The 26,726-nt window shown below is 52.9% G+C and overlaps 1 protein-coding gene across 2 annotated transcripts in view; it reads right to left on the bottom strand.

Annotated features, from left to right (window-relative positions):
• Positions 1 to 16,014, bottom strand: part of ROR2 (receptor tyrosine kinase like orphan receptor 2) — a 184,916-nt gene extending 168,902 nt beyond the window's left edge. For both annotated transcript variants that reach the window (XR_013386526.1, XM_077910004.1), the window contains exon 1: positions 15,918 to 16,014. Coding sequence is in view for 1 of the 2 variants with exons in the window: in XM_077910004.1 (XP_077766130.1) it covers positions 15,918 to 16,005 (88 nt within the window). In the remaining variant the exon portion in view is untranslated. The remainder of the gene's footprint in view (positions 1 to 15,917) is intronic.
• Between the last annotated feature and the right edge of the window lie 10,712 nt (positions 16,015 to 26,726).

Raw genomic sequence — 26,726 nt, 5'->3', positions numbered from 1 at the left:
ACAAAATGTGTATCCAGATGTTCCCTGCAGCACTGAAGTGTATGCATCAGCTCCAACTTCGGATTAGAAGGATCCACCGGTGGGAGGCCAGTGAAATGTGGGCATCCTTGGGCCTCCACCGGCAGATATTAGCAAAGGCCGAGGGGTGGAAATGGTGCCTGGCATGTGCTAATAGGGAAAGATTTCTAAGAGCCAGTGTTGTTCAAAACAGCAGCGCAGTCTGTGTGGTATAATCTCACTGAATATAAAAACAGATCAGGGATGCCACAGCACGGGCTTGGAAACACTTTGCCCAGTGAGGGAAGCCAGATACAAAGGCCACACAGTGTAGGATTCTATTTATGTGAAATTTCCAGAAAAGGCAAATCCAGAGAGACAGAGTCCGTGAGTGTGGCGATGGGAATGTTCTGGAACCAGATGGAGTTGGGAGGGGAGCACAACACTGTCAGTACACTAAACTCCCCTGGGTTGTGCACTTTAAAATGGTTAATTCTGGGCAGCCCCGGTGGCTCAGCGGTTGAGCGTGTGCCTTTGGCTCAGGGCATGATCCTGGAGTCCCAGGATTGAGTCCTGCATCAGGCTACCTGCAGGGAGCCTGCTTCTCCCTCTGCCTGTGTCTCTGCCTCTCTGTATGTGTCTCTCATGAATGAATGAATGAATGAATGAATGAATAAATACATAAATACATAAATACATAGATAAAGGTTAATTCTGGGGTGCCTGGGTGGCTCAGTCGGCTCAGGTCATGATCCCGGGCATACTGGGATGCACAGCAGGGAGTCTGCTTCTCCCTCTGCCCCTCCTCCTGCTCATTCTTTCTCTCTCTCTCTCTCTCTCTCTGAAATAAATAAAATCTTTAAATAAATAAATATAATGGTTAATTTTATGTTAGGCAAATTTTGCCACAATTTAAATAAAAACAAAGGAGATGCACAGGCAAGCACATGTGCCTAGAAAGCATCTGGAATGAAGCACAGAGACTGCCAAGATGGACGGGCCACCATCTATCTGGGGATCTCGGGATTGTGGGGGGGGGGGCATGAGAAGGAGTTGGGGGAGGGGGAGCTTCTCAGTTTACACCCTTCACGGGGTTCTTCCCAAACCATCAGCATGTGTTACTGGGCTTTTCGTGTATGATTGGTGTTTCCTGACTCGTACCTCGTCCTGTAATAAATACGTGAGTTACCCTGATGTAAGACTTAAACATTCCAGAGAGAGCTAAATGAAGCCCCAAAGCCAAGAGGGAGGCCCCTTGGAAGTATCTGTCTATTTTCTGTAAAAAACAGAAAACAGCATAGAATTGTTTTGTGGGGGTTGTCACATAATGATTCTTTAAATAAATACCTGCAACGGTAGATTGATAATTAGGCCCAACAGTAGATTGATAATTGGGCCCAAGCCAAAGCTCCCTCAACATTGTAAAAACCCCCAACCCCACGCCCCACACACCCAGAATACAGGGCAGGCCTCATTCTATAGCCTGGAGGAACAAAACATTATAAAGAACATTTTAAAAACCTTAATCCTGGGCAGCCCCGGTGGCTCAGCAGTTTAGTGCTGCCTTCAGCCCAGGGTGTGATTCTGGAGACCCGGGATCGAGTCCCACATCGGGCTCCCTGCATAGAGCCTGCTTCTCCCTCTGCCTATGTCCCTGCCTCTGTGTGTCTCTCATGAATAAATAAATAAAATCTTTTTAAAAATTAATTAATTAATTAATTAAAAACCTTAATCCTGAGCAAATCCGCTTATACCCACACTTGGTTTTCATTCTTTCTCTTTTGTTTTGCTCTATTCTGTTTTGTTTTGAATCAGCTTGGCTTTTAGAGTCCATGATCTAAAGTGACTTAGTCAAGTAGGAGAAACTGGACTATCTTGGGTTTGGGGGATTTTTTTTTTTAATTATTATTCAAAAAGAAAAGAAATGGGCTCCAAGTTTAGAGTAGCAGAAGAAAACAACAATCAAAGTTAAGTGAATTTTAGTTGAACTCTGGAAACCCTCCACTAATTAGAAGTCATTGTGCCTGAGCTCTGCCTTGAGAAACAACGGGCTGGTTTTCCTTCTCCCAAAATGAAATGACGAGGACATACTGAATTTTGCAAACCATGAAAGAAAACTCATAGAGGTCAAAACAGCCATCTGAATCTTCGCAATGAAATAATCAGGCACTGGACCATTCCTGATGCAACCAGGCCTTGTCTGGGTGACACCTTGCACGTGGCCTCGGCCCCTGCCAACGCCTCCTTGCAATCTGCTGGGGTGCGCGCCGACACCCCTGCCTAGAACTCTCCGCCCTGTGCGGCCCCCTGCGATGCCCACTGTCCAGCACCCAAAGGAGCTGACACCATGTACCACCCTGCTGGTCGCGTGCCCCTGCGGCCTGCCCGGGAGGTCCCCACAAAAGGTCTCTTTCTGCTTGCTGGCAATTCTCCACTGCCCCCAGAGCCACCCGAGCCTTGGAACAGGACAAAAGGGAAGAAAGGAGGAACCCTCCCCACACCAGGAGCCGGGGACCCCACGAGCCAGCCGGGGCCCCTCACCCCTTCCTCTCCATTTGGCGCTTCCATGGCTTCCCCGCGGGGCCAGACTTCAAGGAGTCCAATCGCCTCCCGCTTCAAAGGCTTCCAGGCCCCGATAAATCACCCACGCTGACAAGCAGCGCAATCCTAGCGCCCAGGATGTTTGCTCTCAGCGGGTTTTGTTTTTGCTGTTACCGTGGTTCCCCCGAGAGTCACAAAGGGATGGGCGCCTGGCACCTCGAGGAGGCCTCACCCCGGAGGGGAGCGTGTGCAGGCACCTCACCCGGCTCTGACCTCTGGGGTCAGCCCCCTCCCACCCTGTCCGCCCCCGTCAAAGCCTCACGTCCCCCATCGAGAGCCAGGCAAGAGGCTGGAGGAACGTGGGGGGACAGGCGGGTGGCTGCCCCACGGCCCCCCGACGGCAGCCTGGCGGCTGGCAGCAGCACACAGGGCTGGCCACAGCGCTGTCGAGAGAGCAGCACGGGACAGCGAGCTCTCCAGGAGGACAGCCCTGCCCTCTGTGCCAAGTGGCTCGTCCCCATCGGGTGGCACTGGCCCTGCTGTGTCTGGGACCCAGCTCCAGACCCTAACACTGACCAGTCCCGGGACTCCCGGGCTCATCGACAGAAGGGGTGTCTGGCAGCAGCGTATCGGTCAGCACAGGCCATGGTAACAAACGGCACCAGAACAACAGGCATTCATCATCCCACTGACCTAGAGGCTGAACCCCGAGATCGCAAGATGTGGGCCTGGCTGACTTTGGCATCTTTTCTCCCTGTGTCTTTTCGTCACCTTTGTCACCTTCCCTCCACCACAAGGCTGTTTCTGGGCCCTGGTTTCTCCTTTTTTGTAGGGACGCCAGTCAGACTGCCTTAGGACCCACCGTCATGACCTCATTTTAACTTGATCACATCTGTAAAAATCCTCTCTCCAGCCAACACCATATTCTGAAGTCCTGAGAGTTAGGGCTCCAGCATCCCTTTCTGTGGGGGTCACGTCATCCACCCTGTGCCCATGTGGTGTTGTCTTTACGGAAAGTCATCCAGTGAGAGCAACGGCCCTCCGGCCTCACAACCAGAGAAACACAAAGTTGTTAGTTTTGAAAGGCAGCTCCCACTATAGTTCCATCTTAACATTCTTTCAGATTTCCCGTTTTTTGCTTCGGTTTCAAAATATGCAGAAGACTCTGGTTCTTGTGGCTATTTACATAAGGTCCAAATATCTCAGTGGCTCTGGGGACCGTGGCAGTAAACAGGGGGACTGGCTGCCCCCTGTTGCCTTGCAACAAGCCGCCCAGCAGGTGCAACTCCACGTGGAGGGTTTGGGGACAGCTTCAAAAAGGATCAATATGTGAAGAACGGGATGGGGATGTGACACTTGGAGGTGGAGAGTCTGCAGAACTGGGGAACTGGCTGGCCTAGGGTTCCCACATCCCAGCCTCCTATGTCCTTACCTGTCTGTGAACACCCTAAAAATCAAAACGCTCCCCAACAGGCTTAGGAACTGCCACGGTCTCCTCGACAGGCAGCCTTCCCACGGTTCTCCTTCACCTCCCGCTCTGGCCAGCAAAGGACAAAGCAAGGAGGGAGGTGATGGGAGGCAACAGTGTCTGTGACAACAGCCTCGACTCCTTTATTCAAATGCCAGACACAGTGTCTTCCCTGGCAGCTTAAAGAAAGGACCCAACGAGGTGTCACCGGTGCGGGAGGCACAACGGCACAAAAGATCCTGAGACCCCTCTGCCCTCCTCTCCCCTCCCCCTGGGGAACCGCTGGTGTCATTCTGTGTTTGTAGACTAGACGCCTGATTCTGGAGGCCAGCATCTACACACACACACACACGGAAGGGGGGATGGTGGGGGGATTTTTTACACCAGTCACATGCAACATGCATCCCTCTGTGGCCTGACTTTTGTCCCACCCAGCATCCCGCGCTGAATCACTGCTCTGTTGGTACCCAGGGGTCCCCATTTCCACGTCAGCCCCCAAGGAGACACAGTGCCGGCTATCTGGCTCCCATCGCAAGACACGTCGCTGTTTCCAACTCCTCTCCATTCGAACTGGGGTGGCAGTGAGCAGCGTGCCGCCCGGGCACACATGTCTTGTTCTAGAGCAAGACCAGGACATGCACCCTTGTGAGGGTAAAAGCCAGTGCCGACCGCCCTCCAAGTGGCAGCGTGCACCACCCTCCCCCAGCACCACGCCACCCACATCACCGCTGGCACGGCTCTCGTTACCCACTGGTGACTCCAGCCAAGGTTCAGGGGGAACGCCACTGGCGGGGGGTGACTGTCTTGTAAGCTGCATCATGTTCGAGCCTAACAAGGCCCGACGCCTTCCTAGGGGTTCAGCCCTTTGCATCTGCTGCTCCATGAACTGCTTGCTGTGTGCTGTGTCTCTGCTGCAAGTGGGACGTTGACCTTCTCATCTACCTCGGGGGTCAGGTGCTCTGGATACAAACCCCCTCACCTGCCCTACGGACTGTAAACGGGTCCCCCCAACCCTGGGGGGCTGGACATCACACCCTCTGCACCGAGACACACAAAACGGACCCTTCTGATGCGCTGACGCTGAGAAATGCAGGAAGGGGTCGGAGGGACCCAAGAGGTCCCATATTTCCCCCGCCTTGTGTTCCTTCACCTGGATACCCTTGTGTGACGACACCGAGCCCCGAGAGTGGTGAGGAAGCACCTGCTCCAGGCAGCGCACCGCAGCGCCTTTCTCCCGGAGCACCAGCCCGGGCCCCCACACACCTCTGCACCAGGACCCAGCGGGGTCCTTCCCCCCCAGAGCGCCCACAGCCCCTGCACCACGCGAACACCTCTGCACCTGCCGCCACGCAGCGGCGCAGACCCACTGCAAACCCCAGGTCTGGCTGACGGCCGCTCGGATGGCGAACACCGAGGCTCGGGGTACACCTCGCCTGCACCCCCGCTGCGATCGAGGCAAGTGTCAAAGGCCATCTTCTAGCCGGCTGGGGAAAACAGGGCAGGGCTTGGGTCTCAGATAACGCCTGTCTGTGATAACAGTATTGAGATTATGTGGAGAACAGTCCTTACCATTCATGCTGAAGTATTTACAGGTTAAAAAAAAAAAATTAAGGCTGTCTGGGACCCATTAAGAGGGCCGGGGGAAATGAAACAAAATTAACAGGACGTGTAACTGTGGAGGCTGCAGGAAAAATATAGAGGGGTTCACTGTACTTAGTCTCATTGTGTGTCTGCCTGACGTTTTTTATAATGAAAAAGCAAAGGGGAAATGTGTTAGAAGTCCTGGCAATCTAGAGACGAGACTCACACTTGGCAATTTTCAGCCTCGTTGAAGAAACCTGTGTCGAAAACACGAGCGTCTCTCCCCCCCCCCCCCCCCCCCGCCAGCCTCCCCAGCCCTGTGTGAGGTCTGACACCATTTCCAATAAAACACAACTGTTTGTGTCTTTCTTCTTAGAGACACTGGCTATGGTCACACGTGTGCAATGACCTGTTCAATCCTCTACTTGTAAATCATTTCCTTTTTTTTTTAAGATTTTATTTATTCATTCATGAAAGACACGGAGAGAGAGGCAGAGGGAGAAGCAGGCTCCCTGCAGGGAGCCCCGATGTGGGACTCGATCCCAGCACCCCGGGGATCACATCCGGAGGCGAAGGCAGATGCTCCACTACTTAGCCACCCAGGAGTCCCTGTAAATCAATTCCAATTTACAAAAAAGTTGCAAGATTCATGCAGGAAACTCCCCCCTACACACACACCCATCCTCTTGATCAGACCCACAGATTTTTCACATTTCCCCCATGTGTCCACCATACTGTCTCCGCACACGCCATGCTCTCCCTCCGAAGACTCCGAATAGATTGTAGACATTACGTTATCCATTAATGCACAGTATATACATCCCAAACGTCAGGACATTCTCTTCAACGACCTCCCTATGATTCACAAACTCAGGGAAGTTAACTTGGACAACATTTTTGAGTATTTTACGCCCATATTTCAATTTCATCAAACGTTCCACCGATACCCACATCACGTGTTTTTGCCATAGCACCGACCCATCTGGAATCACACAGTGCATGTGGTCACCCCGTCCCATAGGCCCGTTCCTTGGCCATCTTCGTCGTTCACGACCTTGAGGTTTGCTGCTAAAAGCCAACTGTTTCAGTAAGATGCTTCTCCAGTTGGGCTTGCTGGTGTGTGTCACCGTCAGAGTCAGGTGTCATATCTCCAGCTGGAAAGCAACCCAAGTGACACCCTTCTCAGAAGAACGTGTCCATCGGCCCGCCCGGGTGGCGTGAGCCTTGATCACCGAGTTAGGGCGACGTCCTATGCCTCTCCAGTCTTGTCACTAACTGTCCCCTTGCAAATGAGGGCTGGGGTGGGGGGCAGTGGGAAACACTGTGGGCCAGGAACATTTCCTGCTCCCCACCATGCGTGGCCTCTTCTAATTAGATTCAGCATTCATTGAGGACTCTTGCCCAAATCAATCTCTACAATTACTATCGCTAAATGGGGTTTTTCCTGCTCACTGCACATTTATTAATTGGCATTTTAAATTTTTATTTATTTATTTATTTATTTATTTATTTATTTATTTATTCATGAGAGGCAGAGACATAGAGGGAGAAGCAGACTCTCTGCAGGGAGCCCGATGTGGGACTCGATCCTGGGACCCCGGGATCACGCCCTGAGCCAAAGGCAGACGCTCAACCGCTGAGCCACCCAGAGTCCCCTAATTGGCATTTTGCTATAGGGAAGTGCTCTCTCTTCCCCATCCCTTCTATTTATTTGTGGAACAAAGTGGGTTAAATAGTGTCTCTCAAAATTCATATTCACCCAGAACTTCAAATGTGACCTTATCTAGAAATAGTCTTTGCAGCAGTAACAAGTGAAGGGACCCTGAGACGAAACTGTCCTGGATTTAAAGGGAGCCTAAACACAATGATAGATGTCCTTACAAGAAGAGGAAGGGACCCACACAGACACCAAGGAAGGGCAACTCTGAGAAGGTGAGGGAGAAAGCAAGCTGATGCCGCCACGATACAAGGGACACCACAAGGGACAGTCACCAGGAGCTGGAAGAGGCAAAAAACAAACAAACAAACAAACAAATTCCCTGGAGACTCCCAAGAGTGTGGACCGCTGACACGGGCATTTTCTGCGGACATCCTCTATTTCCTATGTTTGAAGTCCCCTTGTTTGTGCTGCTCCATCAGGCGGCCCCGGGAAACACACACATGTATGCAGTTACTCACTGACTCATCAGCGTTGAACCATTTTGTTCCATGTCGAACCCGTGCTCACCTTTGTTCGACACTTAGCACGTCCCAGATGTGACCTCCAGAGCTCCTGCAATGGGCACCTGCACGTTTGAGACATTCCCATTATCTCTGATCACTTACTTTCTGGCCCAAGAACATGCTCCGGGCTCACCTTGCATCCCTCCCCATGCTGGCCCCACAAGCGGTCTTGCCTCCCCAGGACTCCCAGCTCCTTGACTGGGGAACCCCATCTACCCGCCCAGATGCGGGCAGCGGGAGTGCTCGTTGCTAGTGAGGTGCCGGCGGAACATGACTACATCAGAGATCATTGACAGTTTACAAGTTATGACTTCCTAACGTGAACATTCACGTGTGTGTGTTGTTGTGTCAGCGAATAGATGAAATCATGACTTACGCCACTGTCTCCAATTCCAATCCAGCCCCCTGTGGGTTCTTGCTTTCCTGGATCCCAGATTAGCAACTCCTTCTTTCCACAGTAGGAACTCTGCCTACAACACAATCAACACACTTGGTCCTTGCCCAACCCTACACGCACCTCACACAAAGCAGAATGGAAAGGTGGCCCACGGAATGGGAGTAAATATGTACAATTACACTTATACCTGATAAGGAGTTAATATCCAGGATATATAGAACTCCTACAATGCAACCAAAAAAAAAAAAAAAACATCCAAACAATCTGATTTTTAAAATGAGCAAAGGATTGGAATAGACATTACTCAAAAGAAGATATGCAAGTGGCCGTGAAATACACACAAATGACAGGAAAAGATGCTCAATGTCACTAGTCGTTGGAGACACGCAAATCCAAACTGCAGTGAAATCCCACCTCACATCCACCGTGACCGCAACTATCAGTAACACGGAAAGCAGCAAGTGGCTACGGCAGGGGCAGGATGACGGTTCCTGGGCAGTAAAACGAGAACCACCACGCCGTCCAGCGATTCCACTTGCGAGCATACACCCAAAGCCCCGGAGACACCCCCCACGTACACCCGTGTGCAGGACAGCGTGACTGACCAGCCGCAAAGGGGAAACAACCCGAATGTCCACCAACAGATGGCAAAGCAGAACGCAGGAGACGTGGGGTGTGTGTGGGGGGTGAACGTAACAGAATATTCTTCAGCCTCAGGAAGGAAGTACTGACATATCCTACAAGTGGATGAACTTTGAAAACACTAGGCGAAGTGAAAGAAGCCAGTTACCAAAGGATGAATGCCGAATAAGCCCATCTATTCAAGGTACCTTCGGCGGCCGGCCCAGTCATAGACACAGACAGCAGAACAGTGGGTGCCGGGGGCTGGAGGGAGAGGGAACGGGGGAGCCAGGGATTAATGGGGACAGAATTTCAGTTTGGGGGATGAAGAGTTCTGGAGATGCACGGTGGGGTCACAGGACAGTGTGAACGTGCTTCCTGCCACTGAACTGAAGTGGATCACTAAAAATGTTTTCAGGGGCCCCTGGGTGGCTCAGTCGGTGAAGCACCTGCCTTCAGCTCAGGTCATGATCTCAGGGTCCTGGGATGGAGTCCTGCATCGGGGCTCCCTGCTCAGCAGGGAGTCTGCTTCTCCCTCCCCTTCTGCACTCCCCACCCCTCCCCCATGCTCTCTCTCTCTCACTCTCTCAAATAAATAAATCTTAAAAAAAAAAAAAAAAAAAACTGCAGATGCACAACCAGCCAGGCTCTCCGCTTCTGCACAGCATCCACCTCTCACGTTCATTAGAGGGGGCACCCCCTTGTCCCATCATCTCCTGCAGACGTAGCGTGTCACTCAATGTTTCCCTATCTCAAGTTGCTTTGGAAACAACAGCCGATGTTATATGAAGTCTACTATGTGAAGACTATGATTATGATACGGTGACCTGGGGTTATTTCAACTGTTGGGAAGAAAACTCTCAGTTTCCAAATGTTATTTCCAAATGTTCTCGAGGGGGGTGTTCCACAAGAAAAACACAAAATAAGAACACACTGTAGGGCTATAAGGTAGACCCTGCACCTAGGGGGACCCAGAGGCTGTGCCTGAAAGCTTTTTTGAGCCTGCAGCCCCTCCCCTGTTTCCACATCTGTCCTGCCACCCATTGGTGGGCCACTCACTTTCCAGGTGGGGCTCCCATGTCCACACCAAGTTCCTCACCGTGCCCCAAAGCCCACTCATTCTCTGGTCCAATGCCCACTGCCTGCCAGGAGCCAAAATGCTGAGTGTGACCGTCCTCCAGACCCCTAAGCGAGACATGGACATGTCCCCTGTCGGTTTCCCCCCAGGAAGCTCCTTATCCAGCACCTTTCCTGGAAACTCCCCAGTGAGTCCGACACCAAGCCCCTTGATATTTCATGCACCTCCTGTCTTGGGTACAAACAGGATCCTCTCATCCCAACCACTGCTGCCATTATCTAGAACATGACTGCAGGCCAGTCCCTTGGACCACTCACCCCCTCACGACCTGAACACACCTGTGACCTGACTCCCGAGATCTCCCCTACCCCATGGACTGCCCCGGGCCGCTTCTACTTCCTACTGCTCCCGCTGCTGCGGGCACCTGGCCATCCCCAGGGCGGCTGCTGGCGTCTGGGCTAAGGGAGACCTCCGCGTCCGGGTGCACACATGTCTTCTGCTCTCTAGGAGGGCTGACAAATACTGACGCTGCCAGACTTGACTGAATTTGACACACTCCGTGAGCGTGTCCTCACATGTCACATCCTTTCTCCCTGGCCCGGACCACTACGAGTGGGTCTCCCTGTGGGACCCTGCTTTCTGCACCCCCAGGGTGCCTTGTGGGGGGGCGGCTCACAGGTACGGGGGGGGGGGGCAAGGAGTCCTTGGCCCTTCCCCTGTGCATGTGCTTTGAATCTGCACGGTGCACATTCCTCCAAGACACTATGTTCCTTTCACTTCTTCAAGGTGTCCTGCTGCAAGATCTCAGACTCGGCCTAATTCAAGTCAACAGTCGTCACTAAGATGATTTTTTTCTAAAGATTTCATTTATTTCTTTTACAGAGAGAGAGAGAGAGAGAGAGAGAGAGAGAGAGAGAGCACAAGGCGGGGGCGGGGGGGCAGAGGGAGAAGCAGATTCCCCTGCTGAGCAGGGAGCCCGACATGAAGTTTGATCCCAGGACTCCAATATCATGATCTGGGCCAAAAGGAAGACACCCAGGCACCCCTAAGACCATTTTATACGCTCTTGGGGCAGCCCCGGTGGTTCAGTGGTTTAGCGCCGCCTTCAGCCCAGGGTGTGATCCTGGAGACCTGGGATGAGTCCTGCCTCGGGCTCCCTGCAGGGATCCTGCTTCTCCCTCTGCCTGTGTCTCTGCCTCTCTCTCTCTCTCTATGTCTCTCATGAATAAATAAATAAAATCTTAAAAAAAAAAAAAACATTTGACACGCTCTTAATGGAGCTACGGGGTTGCCCCTCCCAAGCACACGCAGGCACACATGCATGGTGCACACACCTGTCCGCGACATCCCGCCCAGTGCCACGGACTGCACGAGAGGCTCAGGGCCGGGTCCCACACATTAGGGTCAATCCGGTTGGATCCAGTTCTGCCCTCCCATCTCCCACCAGCAACAATCCAAACTCTAGGCAAACCAGATGGAGCCCCTCCTTGCTCTGGACTCTCCAACGTGCTCCTGAAGCTAAGGACAAACACTGAGCCCCAGGACAGAGGGGAGGAACAGCCCCGGGGGGTGGCGACAGAGCTCCCTGCGGTGCCAGGAATGTCCTCTGTGTGCGTGGGCCTGTGAAATGCAGCCAGGGCAGTGAAGGAAGTCAAGCCTTCATTTCAGTTTAATGAATTTTAACCCGAATAGCAAAGTGTGCCCGGCAGCAACTGTCCTCTGTTGCTCCGATCTGCAAAGGGGATTTCTGTAATTTAAGTGCACGCTGGGTTACCGACCCCACCCCCACAGCAGGGCACCGGGCTGTGGAAATCACTGGGCTGGGGACTGGGGGGATTTGGGGCAAACCCTCCCCCACCCATGGAGGACTCAAAGAAGCGACCACATTCTCCCCAGATAACATCTCACAAGTGACAGGGTGCCTACTGGAGCTCATTCCAATGACAATTAAAGACACACACTCCACTTCCCACTGAAACGTGAGACTTTCTAGAGGACAAGCCACTTAGTCTAATGAGGCTAAATTTTTCTGTAATTACTTCCTTCCCTTTGGTTTTTGATTTTTTTTTTTTTTTGGTTCTCTCCAAGATAGAATTTTTAAAAAATCAAATCAAAACAAAAAACCCGAAATCCCAAAAATGGTGCAAACCACCACACCAACACAATTCCTTATTTTTGAAAAGCTTTCAGCAAATTCCCAGCATTGTTCAACAATTCCTCGGCCACTCTGTCACCATGATTTTAAATAGATCACACCCCAGGTAGGTTTCATGACCATTTGTCCATGCAAGCAGAGCTGTCCTGCCCTTTTATTTCCAACGTGGCAAGCTCCTGGACAAAACCAAATACCTACTAGAAAGAGAGAGGCTGGTACCAGCCACCCCCCACCCTCTCCCAGTTGCATCCATACTTAATGGGTCAGAGCTCCTCCTCTGGTTGCTCCATTTTTTTTTATTTCAATACTCAGGAAGTCCTCAGTACTCATCAAACTCCTAACATTTCTGATACCGTGCTGCAGTGAACACAAAACCAAAGGACCCAAAGGGTCACCACGAAGCAATGTTTCCAACATCAGTGCTTTTAACCCCAATTGTCCTTTCATGAAATTGCTATTGGCCATGCAAGACTTCCCCAGCAATGCTTCCTCTCTCTGAAAAAGAAAAGCCCCCTTTGCTTTGAAAGCTTTCATGCACGGTATTCATGGAGTTTGCCTGGCAGTCACCTCAGGGTCCCCAAAGAAGGAAGTATCTTAAGGACAACCTTATCCATCAGGATGGGGTCAGAGCCTTTAAGGAGCCCCCCACCATGGGGCACAGCAGGGCAAACCCAAAGCTCTGCTACCCCGTCCTTCTCCACTCGGTGACCGCAGGACACTCCTGTGGGGGAGGACTTTGGGTCCGCTTTCAGGTTCCCAGGGAATGGACCAAATAAACACCAAAAGGCCTCTGACATCGACGGAACGTTTCCGAAGATGGTCATAAACCCGGGGTGGGGATAACACTTCGCAGCCCACTGTCTTTTCCTTGACGACGACCTGGAATTATATCATTAGAGCTCTCCCAGGGAAAAGAGCTACAGAGTACACAAATTTCCTGTGCTTAATCAGACTGGCCAGGGTTCTGCAGATTAGGGAGGGCCAGCCCTTCACACCCGGGTCCCATTTCAATGATAATAACTTTCCACATCCTGGCCTCCCGTGGAATGCATTTTAAAGGAACGCCACTTCTGCGGCGGAAACCCGCTTCAGAATCCCCCTCTTAGAGGATGCACCCTCCCTACCTGTCAGACAAGCTGCGGCCCCACATTTCTATCCCACTGATCTGGCCCGGGGGTCGGGGGGGGGGTGCGGGGGGGGGGTAGACTGCAAAGGAAAGATCTGGCTCTGCCAGGCTCTGGTGTCTCAGAGGTTAAACCAAGGCTAACCGTTCACCGGTAACAAGTACTTTACTGCAGAGTGACACACAAACGCCTAACAAGGCTGTGCTTTGACCCAACAAGAGGAGAAAGGCTTAACAATAAAAACAGAAATGCGGTTCCCATTTTGCCTCGTCAATCTGCAGATATGGTCCCCAGGAAGCACATTCTCAAACTCATGTTGCACGCAAAACATTAAGCAAAATTCTGGTCATTTTTTTTCCAAACTGGGACTTGCTTTACTAATTGAGAGTTAGGCACCCATGGGCACCCAAGGGTGTTTCTGTGAATCCTTCATACAGCAGCTTGCCACGTGGATGGTGACCCGCAGGGCCAGTGTATCCAGGTCTCAGGATGGCATTCAGCACTGAGTGGACACCAGAGTTAAGCCTGCCCCCGCTGTTAAATGCCGAAACATTTCAAAAGTGTGCTTCTTTGCTGCATACACAGCCATAATGAGAAAAACATGTTGCCTTACAACATACATGAAAACTTTTCTTTTTCCAAAGTCTTATTCAAGATGTTGTCCTGTGCTGGCTTCCAAATGGACCGATAGCATTATTTATTATGACCATCACTCCAAGAATCTGGGCCAGAAATCAACACTCCTGCGCTCTCAAAATGGGAAAAGGGCGAACCCCCAAACCACCACTCCCAGCCTTTCCTACCTGGGCGGGGCACACAGTCCCATTAGGTATTTGTCTCCTCAGGGAACAGAGCTCTCCATAAAAATGCAGAATAAGAATCTACGAATCCTTCTGCAATAACCTTTCCATGTTTTTATATAGTCACATCTTTTGTGTATAAAATACACTCAGATTGCAGGGATTCCTCTTCACAGCAGAAAAGATGCCAAAAGTACCCAAATCTCCTGTAAGCATACAACTGAATTCATATTTTGAATATGAACAAGTTTGAACGTTCAGCTAACGGGAGCATTCCAGAAGTAAGAGGATGACGATGAACACCTTTCCTCCTCCCTCCCTTATGGAGACGATTATTTTACTGGAAAAAAGCAAGTGACCTCCGCTCGGGGTTCCAGAGTTAAGGAGAATGACCCAGGATTGCTTTGTTCCTCGTGAGATTCCTGAAATACGACTGAAAGAGACGGGCAACGTTTCAACTACTCGGTCCGAAACGCGAGCAACTTCCCCGGGCTTGTTCCGATGTCGGTCTGAGCAACAGAGGAGTCGCCTTTCTCGCAGCGCCCCGCTGACAGCCCTCCGCACCCCACGGCACCCCACGGCACCCCACCCTCGTGCAACGCTCGTGCAACGCTCGTGCAACGAAAGCCGCCGCAGCGCGCGCAGCCAGGCAGCCGTGCAGGGCCACCGAGCCCCGCGCACCGCCAGCGCCAGCGCTGCGCCACCGCGCGTCCAGGCCCGGATTTAGGCCCCGTGCGCCCCCCTCTCCCCGCGCAGCGGCAGATTCCCCCGCCCACTCTAACGGGGGGAGGGATCCGTGCGGGGAGGAGGGGTGCAGGGATGTCGTGAGGGTCCCCCGGCCTGACTCGGAATAGGCCAGGTTTGCTCACCATTGCGCAGGGCACCCTGCGCGCTTTTTTACGCGCTGAAGGGACAGCGACAGAAACGCAAGCCCCCTTCCCAAATCAAGTCATCAGCGATGTCTGAAGTAATCAGCATCTGCTTAAACGCGGACGACTCCCCCCAAAAGAAGGCTGGCCGGCCCCCCTGGTGCTGTACACCCGTCCCGGAGCGCGCGGCTGGCAGCAAACCGCGGGAGGCGCGAGGCCCCCGGGGCGGCGGTCCCTGTCCCTCCCTCTCACCTGCCTGCAGGAATACATGGGGGTGGGGGTGCACGGTGCAAGAGGGGGCGACGCCGGGTCCGTCTCTCGTGTGAAGGGGCGGGGGCGACCCTCCTCGGCCTCCCAGCGTCCCCGCCCGCGGCAGCGCCGCCCTCCCCCACCCGGCGGGGTGCCCGGAATGCGGCCGGCGCGGGCCGAGGTGCCCAGGGGTCCGGGCGGCGTGGGCGGGCGCCGCCTCCTCGGGCGCTCCTGCGTGTCCGGGGCGCACGCACACAGCCCGCGCGGGCCCGCCCCCCAGACAGGGCCACCGGGAGCCCCGGGCCGACCCCCGGCCGCGTGTCCCGGCCCGGCCCGGGTCTCGGGGAGCCGCCCGGCAGCCGAAAGGCCCCCGCTCGGCTACCTCCCGGGGGAGGAGGAGGGGGTGGCGGGGCCAACAAAAGGGAAGGCAGCGTCTCCTCGGATCTGGGGGCGGGGGCGGGGGCGGGGGCGGGGGGGCGCGGGAACCCCAGGCTCCGGCGCACGGGGGGGCGCGGGGGCCGGGAGCCCGCGGGAGTAGCCTGGGCGGCAGGGCCCGAGCCCGGGTCCCGAGAGCTGAGGACGCCGCGGCGGGACCGGGCCGCCGGCACACTCGCCGCCCCGCACGGCCCCGCACGCCCCGCACGCCCCGGCCGCGGGCTTCCCCGCCGGCGCCGGCGCCTCCCGCCCGCCCGGGCCCTGCAGGCCGCGGCCGCCCCCAGAGCGCGCCCCCCCGGGAAGCGGCCGGGCCCCCGCGGCGGCGGCGCAGACCCAGAGCGCGGCGCCCGCCTGGGCACCGAGGGGCGGCGGGTCCTACCTGAGGTCCGGGGCGCGCAGAGCAGGAGCGCGGCGGCCACCCAGACGGCCGGGGCGCACAGCAGCGGCGGCGCCGAGCCCCGGGCCATGCCGCGGGCCGTGGGGGCCGCGGGGGCCGCGGGGGCCGGCGGGGCGCGCGGGGCCGGGCGCCACCACCCCTGTGGGCCGCGCGGCCGCTGCCCTTCGTCCCCGGCGCCGCGCGACTGCGTCCCCGCCGCGGAGCTCCTAGTGTTCTCCCGGCCCGGCCCGGCCCGGACGGCCGCTGGGCTGGGGCGCGGCGCGGGCTGGCTGCGAGGCTCCGGGGCGCGGGCTGGGCGTCCCGCCGGCCGCCGGGAGGAGCGCGGGGGGCGGACCGCGGCGCGCAGGAGGCAGGGTCCCGGGCTCGCCCGCCCCGATGGGCAGAGCGAGGCCGGCGCCGGCGCCCCCTGCCGGAGGGACGCGCCCGCGGCGGGCGGGGCGCGCGGGAAGCGGGGGGCCGGGGCCGGGGCCCGGGCCGGGGGCGGGGGCGGCCGCTCGGTCCCCGCACGGGCCTCCCGCGCGCGCCCTCGGGTCGCCGGGCCGCGGGGGTGCGCCCCGGGGGCGTGTGGCCGGACCTCGCGGCGGCCGCGCTGGCCGCAGGGGCGCCCGAGCCGCCGGCATCCACCTCCGGGGGCGGGACGCGCGGGGCCCCGCTCACTGCTCAGTAACCCCGGACCACTCTGCTCCCGGCCGGGCCCACCGGGCCAAATCCGACAGCCCCTCGGCCCCAGAGACCAGCGGTGCGGGAGGGCGCGGAGCCGGGGCGTGGAGAAGCGAGCCGTTCAGGGAAAGAAACCGGCCGGGCCGCGTCCCCGCGGCGCCCTCGGGGGCCCCCTCGCCACGCTGCGCGCTGGGGACGACCGCGTCCCTCCTGCACGCCCGGAAACCGCCGAGAGGACAGCGGCGCAGAGGCAGCGCGATGCTATCTGAAGCCACCGTGGCTTCGGGTTTACTGTTAAAAGCAAATTGTGTAATTTTACCCATTAAAGGCAGAACACTATTTGTTCTCTGCAGAGCCCCAGAACATGCAGAAGTAATTTGCTTCACTTGTAAAAGACATTCTGAATGCAATTCAAATGGCATATTTTCTTGCTTATTCTTGGTTTTGCTTAACACATGCCAGGGTCTGCAATTGGAAAGCCTGACCCTCCTGTTTGTAACTTAGGAATTTTCTTTGTTTTTGCTCTCTTGGAGCAAAGGACTTGGCACCGCCAGCATCTCCGTTGTTTGTTTTGTGAGATTTATCTTCTAACTGATTACCAAGCAGTTTGTTTGGCTTTTTTTTTTCCCCTCAAGCCCCATTTCCTGCGGGTTGCAGTGAATTGGGGAGAGCCCTAGCCTTGGGTGCCAGACCCCCGAGACGGCGGAACTCGCCACCCCACCCCCACCCCCTACCCCCTCACCCCCAGCCCCACCCCACCCCCGGATTGGCCCTCGCTGCCTCACACATGGCAGGAAACCCAAGTTCTCCTGCTGACAGTACGGCTGGGCCGCCCCGCCGCATTACCCCTGTTAAAATGATTTTAGGCCCTTCCGTCTCTGGCCGAATCTGTTTGCAGCCGCATCCCACACACCTCTCTTCCCTAATGCACATTGTAAGGACTGTGCCAGGCACTGGCCAGGGGCCGCCGGAAATCCAGGCAGAAAGGGAAAAGATGGTAAAAGCGTGAGCCAGCTGCGGATGCCGGATGCCCGAGCACAGCCCGTGGTGCTGGCGCTCGTGCCTGTCTCAGCTTCGGGCAGCAATCTCCCCCGCGCATTGTTTGAGGACTGCCAGATCTTTATCTTTGGGTTTTTTCCCTCACTTCTCTTCCCCTGGGGGCCCTCAAGGATGCTTTATGAGTAAATAAAGCTTTAAGGGTTGGTCTTGAAGCACTTAGTTCCAGACTCTTCCATCATGGTTCTGGAGGAAACAGGGAAGGCAGGGAAGGGGCCATCAGCAAAGCCCTGGGTGCTGCATCTGTGCTCCTTGTGCTTTCTGCTGGGCCTGGAGGGCGAGTGGGTCAGAGCTCCGCGCCACTTACTTTTGGTGTGAACTTTGGGGAAATGACCTAATCGTGCACACAGACCCTCATCTGTGTGCAATTTTCACAGGACTGGGGTCCCCAACAAAGCCCACCTGAAAGTTTAAACAGCAACATCTATTTTTGCCATCAGTTCCTGGGATGGAGTCAGAAATGCAGACTGTATCATGCAGGATTCCATCACACAGGGTTTATAGCAATTATCTTTGCAGTGGCACCTGCGGGGAGGCTCACTGGTTGAGCATCTGCCTTCAGCTCAGGCTGTGATCCTGGGGTCCCGGGATCTAATCCCACATCGGGCTCCCCTCAGGGAGCCTGCTTCTCCCTCCGCCTGCGTCTCTGCCTCTCTCTCGGTCTCTCATGAATAAATAAATAAAATCTTTTTTTTTTAATTTTATCTTTGCAGCATTTCTTTCTCCAAAGTTCCCCTACCTATAACTCTGGCTGGTTCCCAGCAACTTCCCCTGCACTCCCTCCTTCCTTCCCTTTCTATGAGTTCAGAACCCACAGGAACCAAAAAAATACAGCACATTTGCCTTCATGCATGGGGAGAGTCACAATAACGTGCTTTCTAAGTAGCAGAATGTGGCTTTGATCCCACGTCAGAACGAAGCTGCTCGTTCCCTCCAGCCTGGACTGCTTACTGATCGCTGCATGACAAATCAGCCCCAAACCTGACAGCATAAAACAGTAAACATTTATTAATCTACGAGTTTCTGAGGGTCAGGAGTTCAGGAGAGGCTTCACTCAAAGTCAGCCAGTGCTGCCTCATCTGAAGGCTTAACAGGCCCCAGGTCTTAACCAGGGGGGAGGCCTCCCTTCCCCCCACGTGGACGTCCCCGCAGGGCTCCCTGAACATCCTCCCAACACGGCAGCCCACTTCCCCCACCCTGAGAGCCTGGTGGGGTTTCCACAGTGTACTGTTGCTTTCATGGGCCTCTTGGTGGAGGAGTGTGCACCAGGAGGCTGACGGCCACCCCACCAGGATGGGACACAGCCACGCTGTCCTCGGGACAGGCAGCTGGCAGGAAGGGAGGAAATGAGCATGGTGGGCCCCCTGGAAGACCAGGAGAAGGGGTCATGCAGGTAACGGAGGAAAACATTGAGGTGCATTGACAGGCCAGTGTGAAGGCTCTGGGGCAGAAGGGTCCCGGCGTATCTGAGCAACAGCCTATTGGCCATTTGTGTACCTTCTTGTATGAAATGTCTGTTTAAATCTTTTGCTCATTTGCTAGCTGGGTCATATATCTTCTTATTTTTGAGTTTTATAGTTTTATGAGTTCTTTCTATGTTCTGTATAGAAGCTCATTTCAGGCAGATCCAGATCTAGATAATGTGTTCTCTCAGCCTCCAGTTTGTCCTTTGGTGTCTTTTTTTTTTTTTTTTTTTTTAAACAGTGTCCTTTCATAAGAAGCACGTTCTTATTTTAATGAAATTTTTTCTTTTACGAGTAATGCTTTTTGAGTATCAGCAATGCTAGATCAGATCAAATGAGGTCTGGGATCTGGGGTATCAGAGCCTAGCAGGCATCACTGCACTGATGGGAAAGGTGAGCGGCTGCTGCCCGGCACAGCCTCTGCCCAGGGGGCTTCTGTGGGGAGTACATGCAAACCAGTGCAGGGTGGTGGTGGTGGTGGTGGGGTCTGGCGTGTTTCTTTCCATTTCAACTGGAAAAATCCTCCCCTGACTTGTATCTTTCTGCTCTACCAGCAGCAAGCAATGCAAACATCCAACCACAAACAGGAGGGCTCCATGTCCCCACTCTCCTGGCCAGTCCAGCTTCGGGCCCCCCGCCCCACCTTGAATCACGCAAACAGCTTGGCCAGGATCAAGGACGCCTTTGTTTCTCTCTTGCTCAGCCCCTCCACAGCATGGTATCCTAGACCATTCCCGCCTGAAAGCACACGTTTCCCCTCGGCTTCCTGACACCAAGGCCCGGCCCCGCCGTGGTTTCTCCGGGTGTCCCTCCTTGTTTTTCCTTGGCCGTTAGGCTGCACTGGGTCTCTTCGCTCTACAACCTCTTCCCAGCCCAAGGTTTCAGCTGCCATCCTGGCGACGCTGGCGTCCGTTTCTCCAACCTGAACCGGGCCCGTGCTCTCAACCTCCGCTTGGGCATCTCCACCTGGCTGTCCCAGGGACACCTCAGACTCCAATTATACAAACTTGATCTCCTGACCTACATTCTTCTCAACCCTGAACCCAGCCCAAAACCTGATCTTTTTCCCAAATTCCCTCCCTCACCGAAAGGTACTGCCATGCATGCTCCACGAGACACACACACACCGACCGCCCCCAACTTGGCTCCTCTTCTCGGCACATCCAGCCCATTGCCCCGTCCGCGGTGCTTCTGCCAACTGTCCTCTGTCCCCAGGGCCATCACCCTAACTCAAGATAATATCCTCTCTTGCCTCATTAAGAGCCTCTGTTCCAGTGTCCCCTCCTCCATCACCCAGCTCCAACGGGCTCTCCACAGCTATGTAATAAGATCCCCTATAAAAATGATTTAGGCCTTTCTTTCTCTCTTTCTTTCTTTCTTTCTTTCTTTCTTTCTTTCTTTCTTTCTGTAGGGTCCACATCCAATGTGGAACCCAACATGGGGTTTGAACTCACAACCCTGAGATCAAGATCGGAGCTGAGGGACACCAGAGTGGCTCAGTGGTTGATCATCTGCCTTCGGCTCAGGGCATGACCTTGGGGTCCTGGGGTCAAGTCCCACATTGGGCTCCCCACGGGGAGACTACTTCTCCCTCTGCCTGTGTCTCTGCCTCTCTCTCCGTGTTTCTCATAAATAAACAAATAAAACCTTTCAGAAAAAAAAAAAAAAAAAAGACCCGAGCTGAGATCAAGAGTCAGATGTTCAACCAAGCCACCCAGGCGCCTCAAAAAGTTCTTTCACACCCAAGTTGAACTGCACCACTCTCCGATGGCATGTCAGCTCTCAGGGTTAAAGCCTGATGCCCTTACCTTGCGCAAAGGACCAATACCCATCCTCATTCTGCTGCACGTGACCCTCCTCCCATATTCCAGCCATATGGCTCTTTCATTCCAAATTACAAAGAGCCCAAGATCCCTTCCATGTGGGGCCTGGTCCAGGCTGCTCCTCCCACCTGGAACATGCTCTTCCTGACTTCCTCCCCTGCTGTGGCTCTCACTCCTCCCTGTGGCTGTCCCTTCCTTGGGGACAGCTCCTTTATCACCGTCACCCCACGACAGGTCAAGGCTCTATGCAGACAGTGTGCCTGGAACCCCAGCTGGAGGCACACCTCACAGGTGTGATGGTGCCCAAGTGGTGCTGGTCCCGTCTGCCTGCTGAGCTGCCACTAACCATGTGTGCCCACCAGCACCCAAGAGGCAGCAGCGGTGGCATACCTGGGAGGGACTGAGGGGGAGGGAGCAGAAAATGCTGTGCTCAACTCTGATTCGGGACAAATACAATACATTCTTTCATTTCCCAGCCCACTGCCTTTCTCTAATGGGGAGCCCATGTTCATGACATGACGCTGGCAGGTTCTCCATTTCATGCTTACACGACTGAGTGAATTCTTTTTAGGCTTATCCTAAAATTACACATCTGCCTGATACTACAGTGGTTTTGTGAAATAAATTTCATCCCAAACCCTATAGGTCCACCTGCCTAATATGCTTTCTTGTTCCCCAACATTCAGATTCAGAGACGAGGAAACCAAGTTCTCTGTTGTCACCAAGAACCGCGAACTTCCTAAGCTTGTGGCAGCTCGAGCATCGTGATTCTAACAAAGAAACTTTATCCTAAATTTCCAGTCTTTAGGTCAGGAAAAGGGAGCAGCGGAAAGACACTGACAGGAAATATCTTTCTTTGTGAGCCAGCATTTTGTGCAAAGATGACTCCTGCCCGGCAGGTGGGCGTCCTGAGAAGGACTGCCGCTAGCAAAGCTTCCATCTTCCCAGAGGTTTTTTGGGAGATGTGTTTTCCTCTCCTGACATCAAGGACATGGTGTCTTTTCCAACACCAATTTTCCAAAGAACACCTGGGGGTTGGTCCCTCAATTTAACTCCATTCTGACACTGACCAACCGCATTTAGCACAGACTCCACGGGCCAAGAGCTCACTCCCACCACACCCCCTCACATCAGATGCCAGTCCAAGCCTGGGTGCCCCTGGCTTTGGCTCCCATTTGGCTCCTCAGTTCTGGAAATCTGCTAGAACGGCTCCCAGAATTCAGAGAAGCACATTATTGACTACCTCCAGTTTATTCTAAGAGATACGATTCAACTCTCAACTTGGGAGGCGCAAGGCAAGGTAGAGGTGGGTGCACCACCCTCCCAGCTCCTCCATGGCTTCACCATCTTGGAAGCTCTCCGAAGCCTTTCATTGAGGACCCTATATGGAGGCTCCATGACATGGGCACAATTGATTAAACCATTGGCCATCGGTGACTGAACTACATCTCTGCCCCTCTTCCATCCCCTCTACCCTCGGCTTGGCCTTTCTGGTGATCAGCCCCCATCCGAAGCGGGTCAGGGTCCCTCCCACAGTCCCCTCATTAGCATGAACTCATGTGTGCTTGAGAGGAGCTCCTTATGAAAAACAAAGGCTACTCATCTCTCAGGAGAGTCTAAGAGGATTAAGAGCTCTGTGCCAGGAACCTGGGACAAAGACCAGATATAAATTTCTCATTGTAGCATACACATGGTCAGAATATTTTCCCTGACAGGGCAGTTAAAAATAATAGTTCATTCTTTTTCGAAAAGGAAAGTCAATAAAACCAACATGTATTTATATCACCATGGTTACAGCAATAGGGTTATGGGAAGAAAGTACTGATATTACAAAGGTTTTTGTTCAACAAGGTTTCATGCCTTAGAACACCTTCCAACATCCTCTTTAAATATAATTTATTTCTCAGTCTTAAAAGCAAATGTAGACTCTCCATCCTCTGTGGACCAACCACCATATCCTTACTGGCTGGCGCTTATCCATCTAACTCCTTACCTATGCAATAGCATCTCTGAGACACCTGGAGGATTGTCCTGTTTCCACTAGTCCAAGCTTCTGGGAGCCTGAGGCCTGCAGTGAGCTGGTTTTCATGTACGTGATGGGTTGCCTTGTGCCCCACAAAAGATGTTGAAGTTCTAACTCACAGTGCCTTATTTGGGAACAGGGTCTTTTCAGGTGATGTCTCCTAAGATGACATCATCAGGGGCCCTAATCCACCTTGCCTGGATCCTTACGAAGAGGCACGGAGACAGCCAGGTAGAGAGGGAAGACCCCCAGGGAAGATGGCAGGGATGCTGCCACCAGCCCAAGACCAGAAGCTAGGAGACAGGCCTGGAACAGGTCCTTGTGTTAGGGGAAGACCTCAGAGTCTTTGCCCCTAGGAGAGAGGGAGAGCTGGCTTAGTGATTACCATGTCCACGTGGACGCTTCTGCTCTCGGGGGGCGGCTGGGCCATTCCACAACTGGATTCACGCTGAGGAGTCTCATCAGAGCAAGATCCAGAGCTTCCAGGAAAGACTTGATCTCCCAACTTTAGGGGAGAAGGACAGAGTACAGCCTCACAGATCCATGTCTTCATACCTAGCAGAGCAAGACTGGAGCTTTCCAAAGCCCCTTTGGATAGCTCATTCTCCAAATTTCCCTTTCAAGCTTTGCCATCAGTCTGTCATTTGCCCCAGCTTCGTACACTTGTGAAGTTGGCCAGTTACCTCTACATGGTCTCAACACATCTCTCTTCTTCCTGGAGGAGCTCAACCTTGAAAGCGGGTCTCCCAGGGAACCCCAGACATGTCCAACAAGGACACTGCTCTGGGAGTGGGGCTGTAGAGAAGCTTCGCCTCCACTGTGCCCTCCCTGGTGGCTGTCAGGCTGCTGGGTTTTCAGACTTTGCAAAGCAGGAGAGAGCAGAAGCTGAGAAAAGGACCAGTTAAAGCTCCACAAAGCTTCTGTTCTATTCAAATGTCTTTCTGCTCTCACTGAGACTTGGCTGCTTGTCTCATGGAAGCGCTTCCTACATTTACGATTGCTACAAGCCTCTGGTTAGCTTCCAGCCTTCTTGGAAAGTTGACTGATAATTTTGCCAGTTTTCTCATTACCTTTACGGAGCAGAGAATGTTCAGATGTCCTTGCTCTACCATTTTCTCTGACCTTGAAATCACTCCTAGCAGGATTTCACCTCTACCTAGCCACAAAGGCTCCCCATGGGAGGGTCTTTTGTGGTTTCCATGGTTGTAATCTCAAGGGTCAATTATAAGTCCTAACCTTCTTTATTAGTAGCCTTGACCACTACCTTTTGGAAAGACTTTCTCAATTGGCTTCCTAAACATACCCTGGTTTTCTTCAGACCATACTGGCCACACCATTTTCACCTCCTTTTCTGTTTCCTCTCCTCTCCCTAACTTCTAAATGTCATTCCCTGGGAGATGGCAGGCAGTCTCGTGTCTGTAAATGCCAACTGTAGACCGACACTTCCAAATGGGCATCTCAGCTGAATCGCTCCCCTAAATACCACTGTCACATGCCCAATAACACACTCAACATTTCCTCTTGAATTTATCAGAGACACATCCAACTGAAACTGTCCCAAACGTGACTGCTTATTTTCCCCTGGGCCTACTCTTCCAGTCTTTCCCATTTCTGCAAACATTACTCAGGCCAAAAACTTCTATGTCATCCTGGACTCCTCATCTTCTCCCACGTCAAATCTATCAGAAGGCATGTTGGCTCCATCTTCAGAATATATGCTTACACAAAGTAATTTGTACGACCTCTACCATGGTCCAGGCCTCCATTAACTCGAAGCTGAGTTAGTGCAATTAGATGGTAGCCAAGGTGACACACTTAGACTCCAACTCATGTCTTCTCTTCCTCATCCACCAACTTCCTCTGTGACTGTTCCCATCTGTAGGAAAAGCAAACATCTGTCCAATGGTTCACAGATTCCACATGATCTGCTCTCCATGGACCTTCTACTCCTGCAATCCTGTCTTTCCTTCCGTCCTGGCTTCCTTAGTCTTCCTCAACCACCTGGGCCCTGCATACCTGCTTCCTGGAAGGGTCTTATTGAGAGGCTGCATGGCATACTTCTTCACCTCCTCAAAGTCTCCTTCTCAGTGGTGCCTTCCCTGAAACCCTGTTCTCAGAGAGGACCATCCCTATCTCCTGTGGCTGCTCTATTTTTTCTCCTGAGCATGTACCACTATCTATACTACCACATGTTTTACTTATTTTTATTAAGTATTTACTCAATACTCAACTCCCCACATGAGCTGACCCAAAAGCTGCTGGTTTTTTGTTTTCTGATTTCATCTCTTCTCTTCCCTAAGACATTGGCTGTGAGTGTGGGTGTGGCTTACTGCATCCTGCCTGGGGGTGGGGGATGGGGAAGGTCCTCAGGTCCTCAAAGAGAGCCCTGCAGCCTCCCAGGTGGGATTGCTAGCTGGACTGGCCCACTCCCTGGTCTCATCTACCTTCCCTGAGAGTCTGTGCTATGGGACTTATACCTCCCCTGGTCTTCACCTCCTGAACCAGGGCTCTGACATTCCACAGATGTGCTCAGAGTTCCTTTGCTGAGAGCATGTGGGAACTCTTTCTACCCTGCTACACAAGAATGCATGATTTATTCATCTCTTCGGGAGTGTAGATTATACAAACAATGCAGAACGCCGCAAATTCCAGCCCTGCTCCTGTCAGTATTTGTTTGAGAGTCTGATGCCATAGTATAAAAACGATATGAACAGTAACAACTACAATTTATCGGGACTAGTTGAAGCAATAAGATTGAGAACTTGTTGAAATAATAAAGCACAAAGTGTTTTTCTTTTTAAGGAGGGAAAGAAATTTAGTATTCACATGGGATGGAAACTGAATCCTTTTTAGTAAATCTTGATCTCACTGACGTAGCAAAGTAATATAACAGGATGCACATCATCCTTAAAATTGATTGCACTCTTGAGTTAAACATTTTCTGAATTGCCATATATAGTAATTCTCACTGCCCTGTTGTAAATGGACTACTTAACAGTGAGGTAAGGTTAAATAAATTAATATACGAATAGCACTCAGAATGGTGCCCAGCATACTGCAAGCACCATATGTGTAAGCAATTATGATTCATTATAGAACGCAAAGCCGTGTGCTACATTATGCATTTTTACTTTCTACATGAAAAAAAAAGTTTATAGTAACATTACCCTGTAAGTCTATCAATTTTATTCCAGCAGCTCTTTGAGAACTTTTTGAGGCTTAAATGAACATGCATTGTTGAAAGCATGAAGAATCTATACTAACATGCAGTTGAATTTCCTGATTGTGTTGCATTTTAGGCAAGCACTGCACATTTAACCAGCATAACCTTTCCCATTTTTAAGATTATAGTTATGTATTTATTTTACAGAGAGAGAGAGAGTACAAGCAGGGGGAACAGCAGAGGAAGAAGCAGGGTCCTTGCTGAGCAGCAGGGAGCCTGACACAGGGCTCTATCTCAGGACCCTGGGATCATGACCTGAGTCAAAGGCAGATGCTTACAGACTGAGCCACCCAGATGTCCCATAACCTTTCCTACTTGCCAAAGTAGGCTTGTCAAAGACTACTTTGAACAGAAATTTTTGTTTGTTTTTGTTTGTTTTCTTCTTGTTGCTTTTTAAAAAGATTTTTAAAATTTATTTATTTAGAGAGCATGTGCAAATGGGAAGATAGGCAGAAAGAGAGAGAGAGAGGGATAGCCTCAGTCAGACTCTGCACTGAGCACAGGACCTGACACGGGGGTCAGTCTTACGGCCCTGAGATCATG

Source organism: Canis aureus, chromosome 1 (genome assembly GCF_053574225.1).
Source record: "Canis aureus isolate CA01 chromosome 1, VMU_Caureus_v.1.0, whole genome shotgun sequence".
In the NCBI taxonomy this organism is placed as follows: Eukaryota; Metazoa; Chordata; class Mammalia; order Carnivora; family Canidae; genus Canis; species Canis aureus.
The sequence above is the reverse complement of the archived record's forward strand: the minus strand, read 5'-3'. Positions and strand labels throughout refer to the sequence as shown.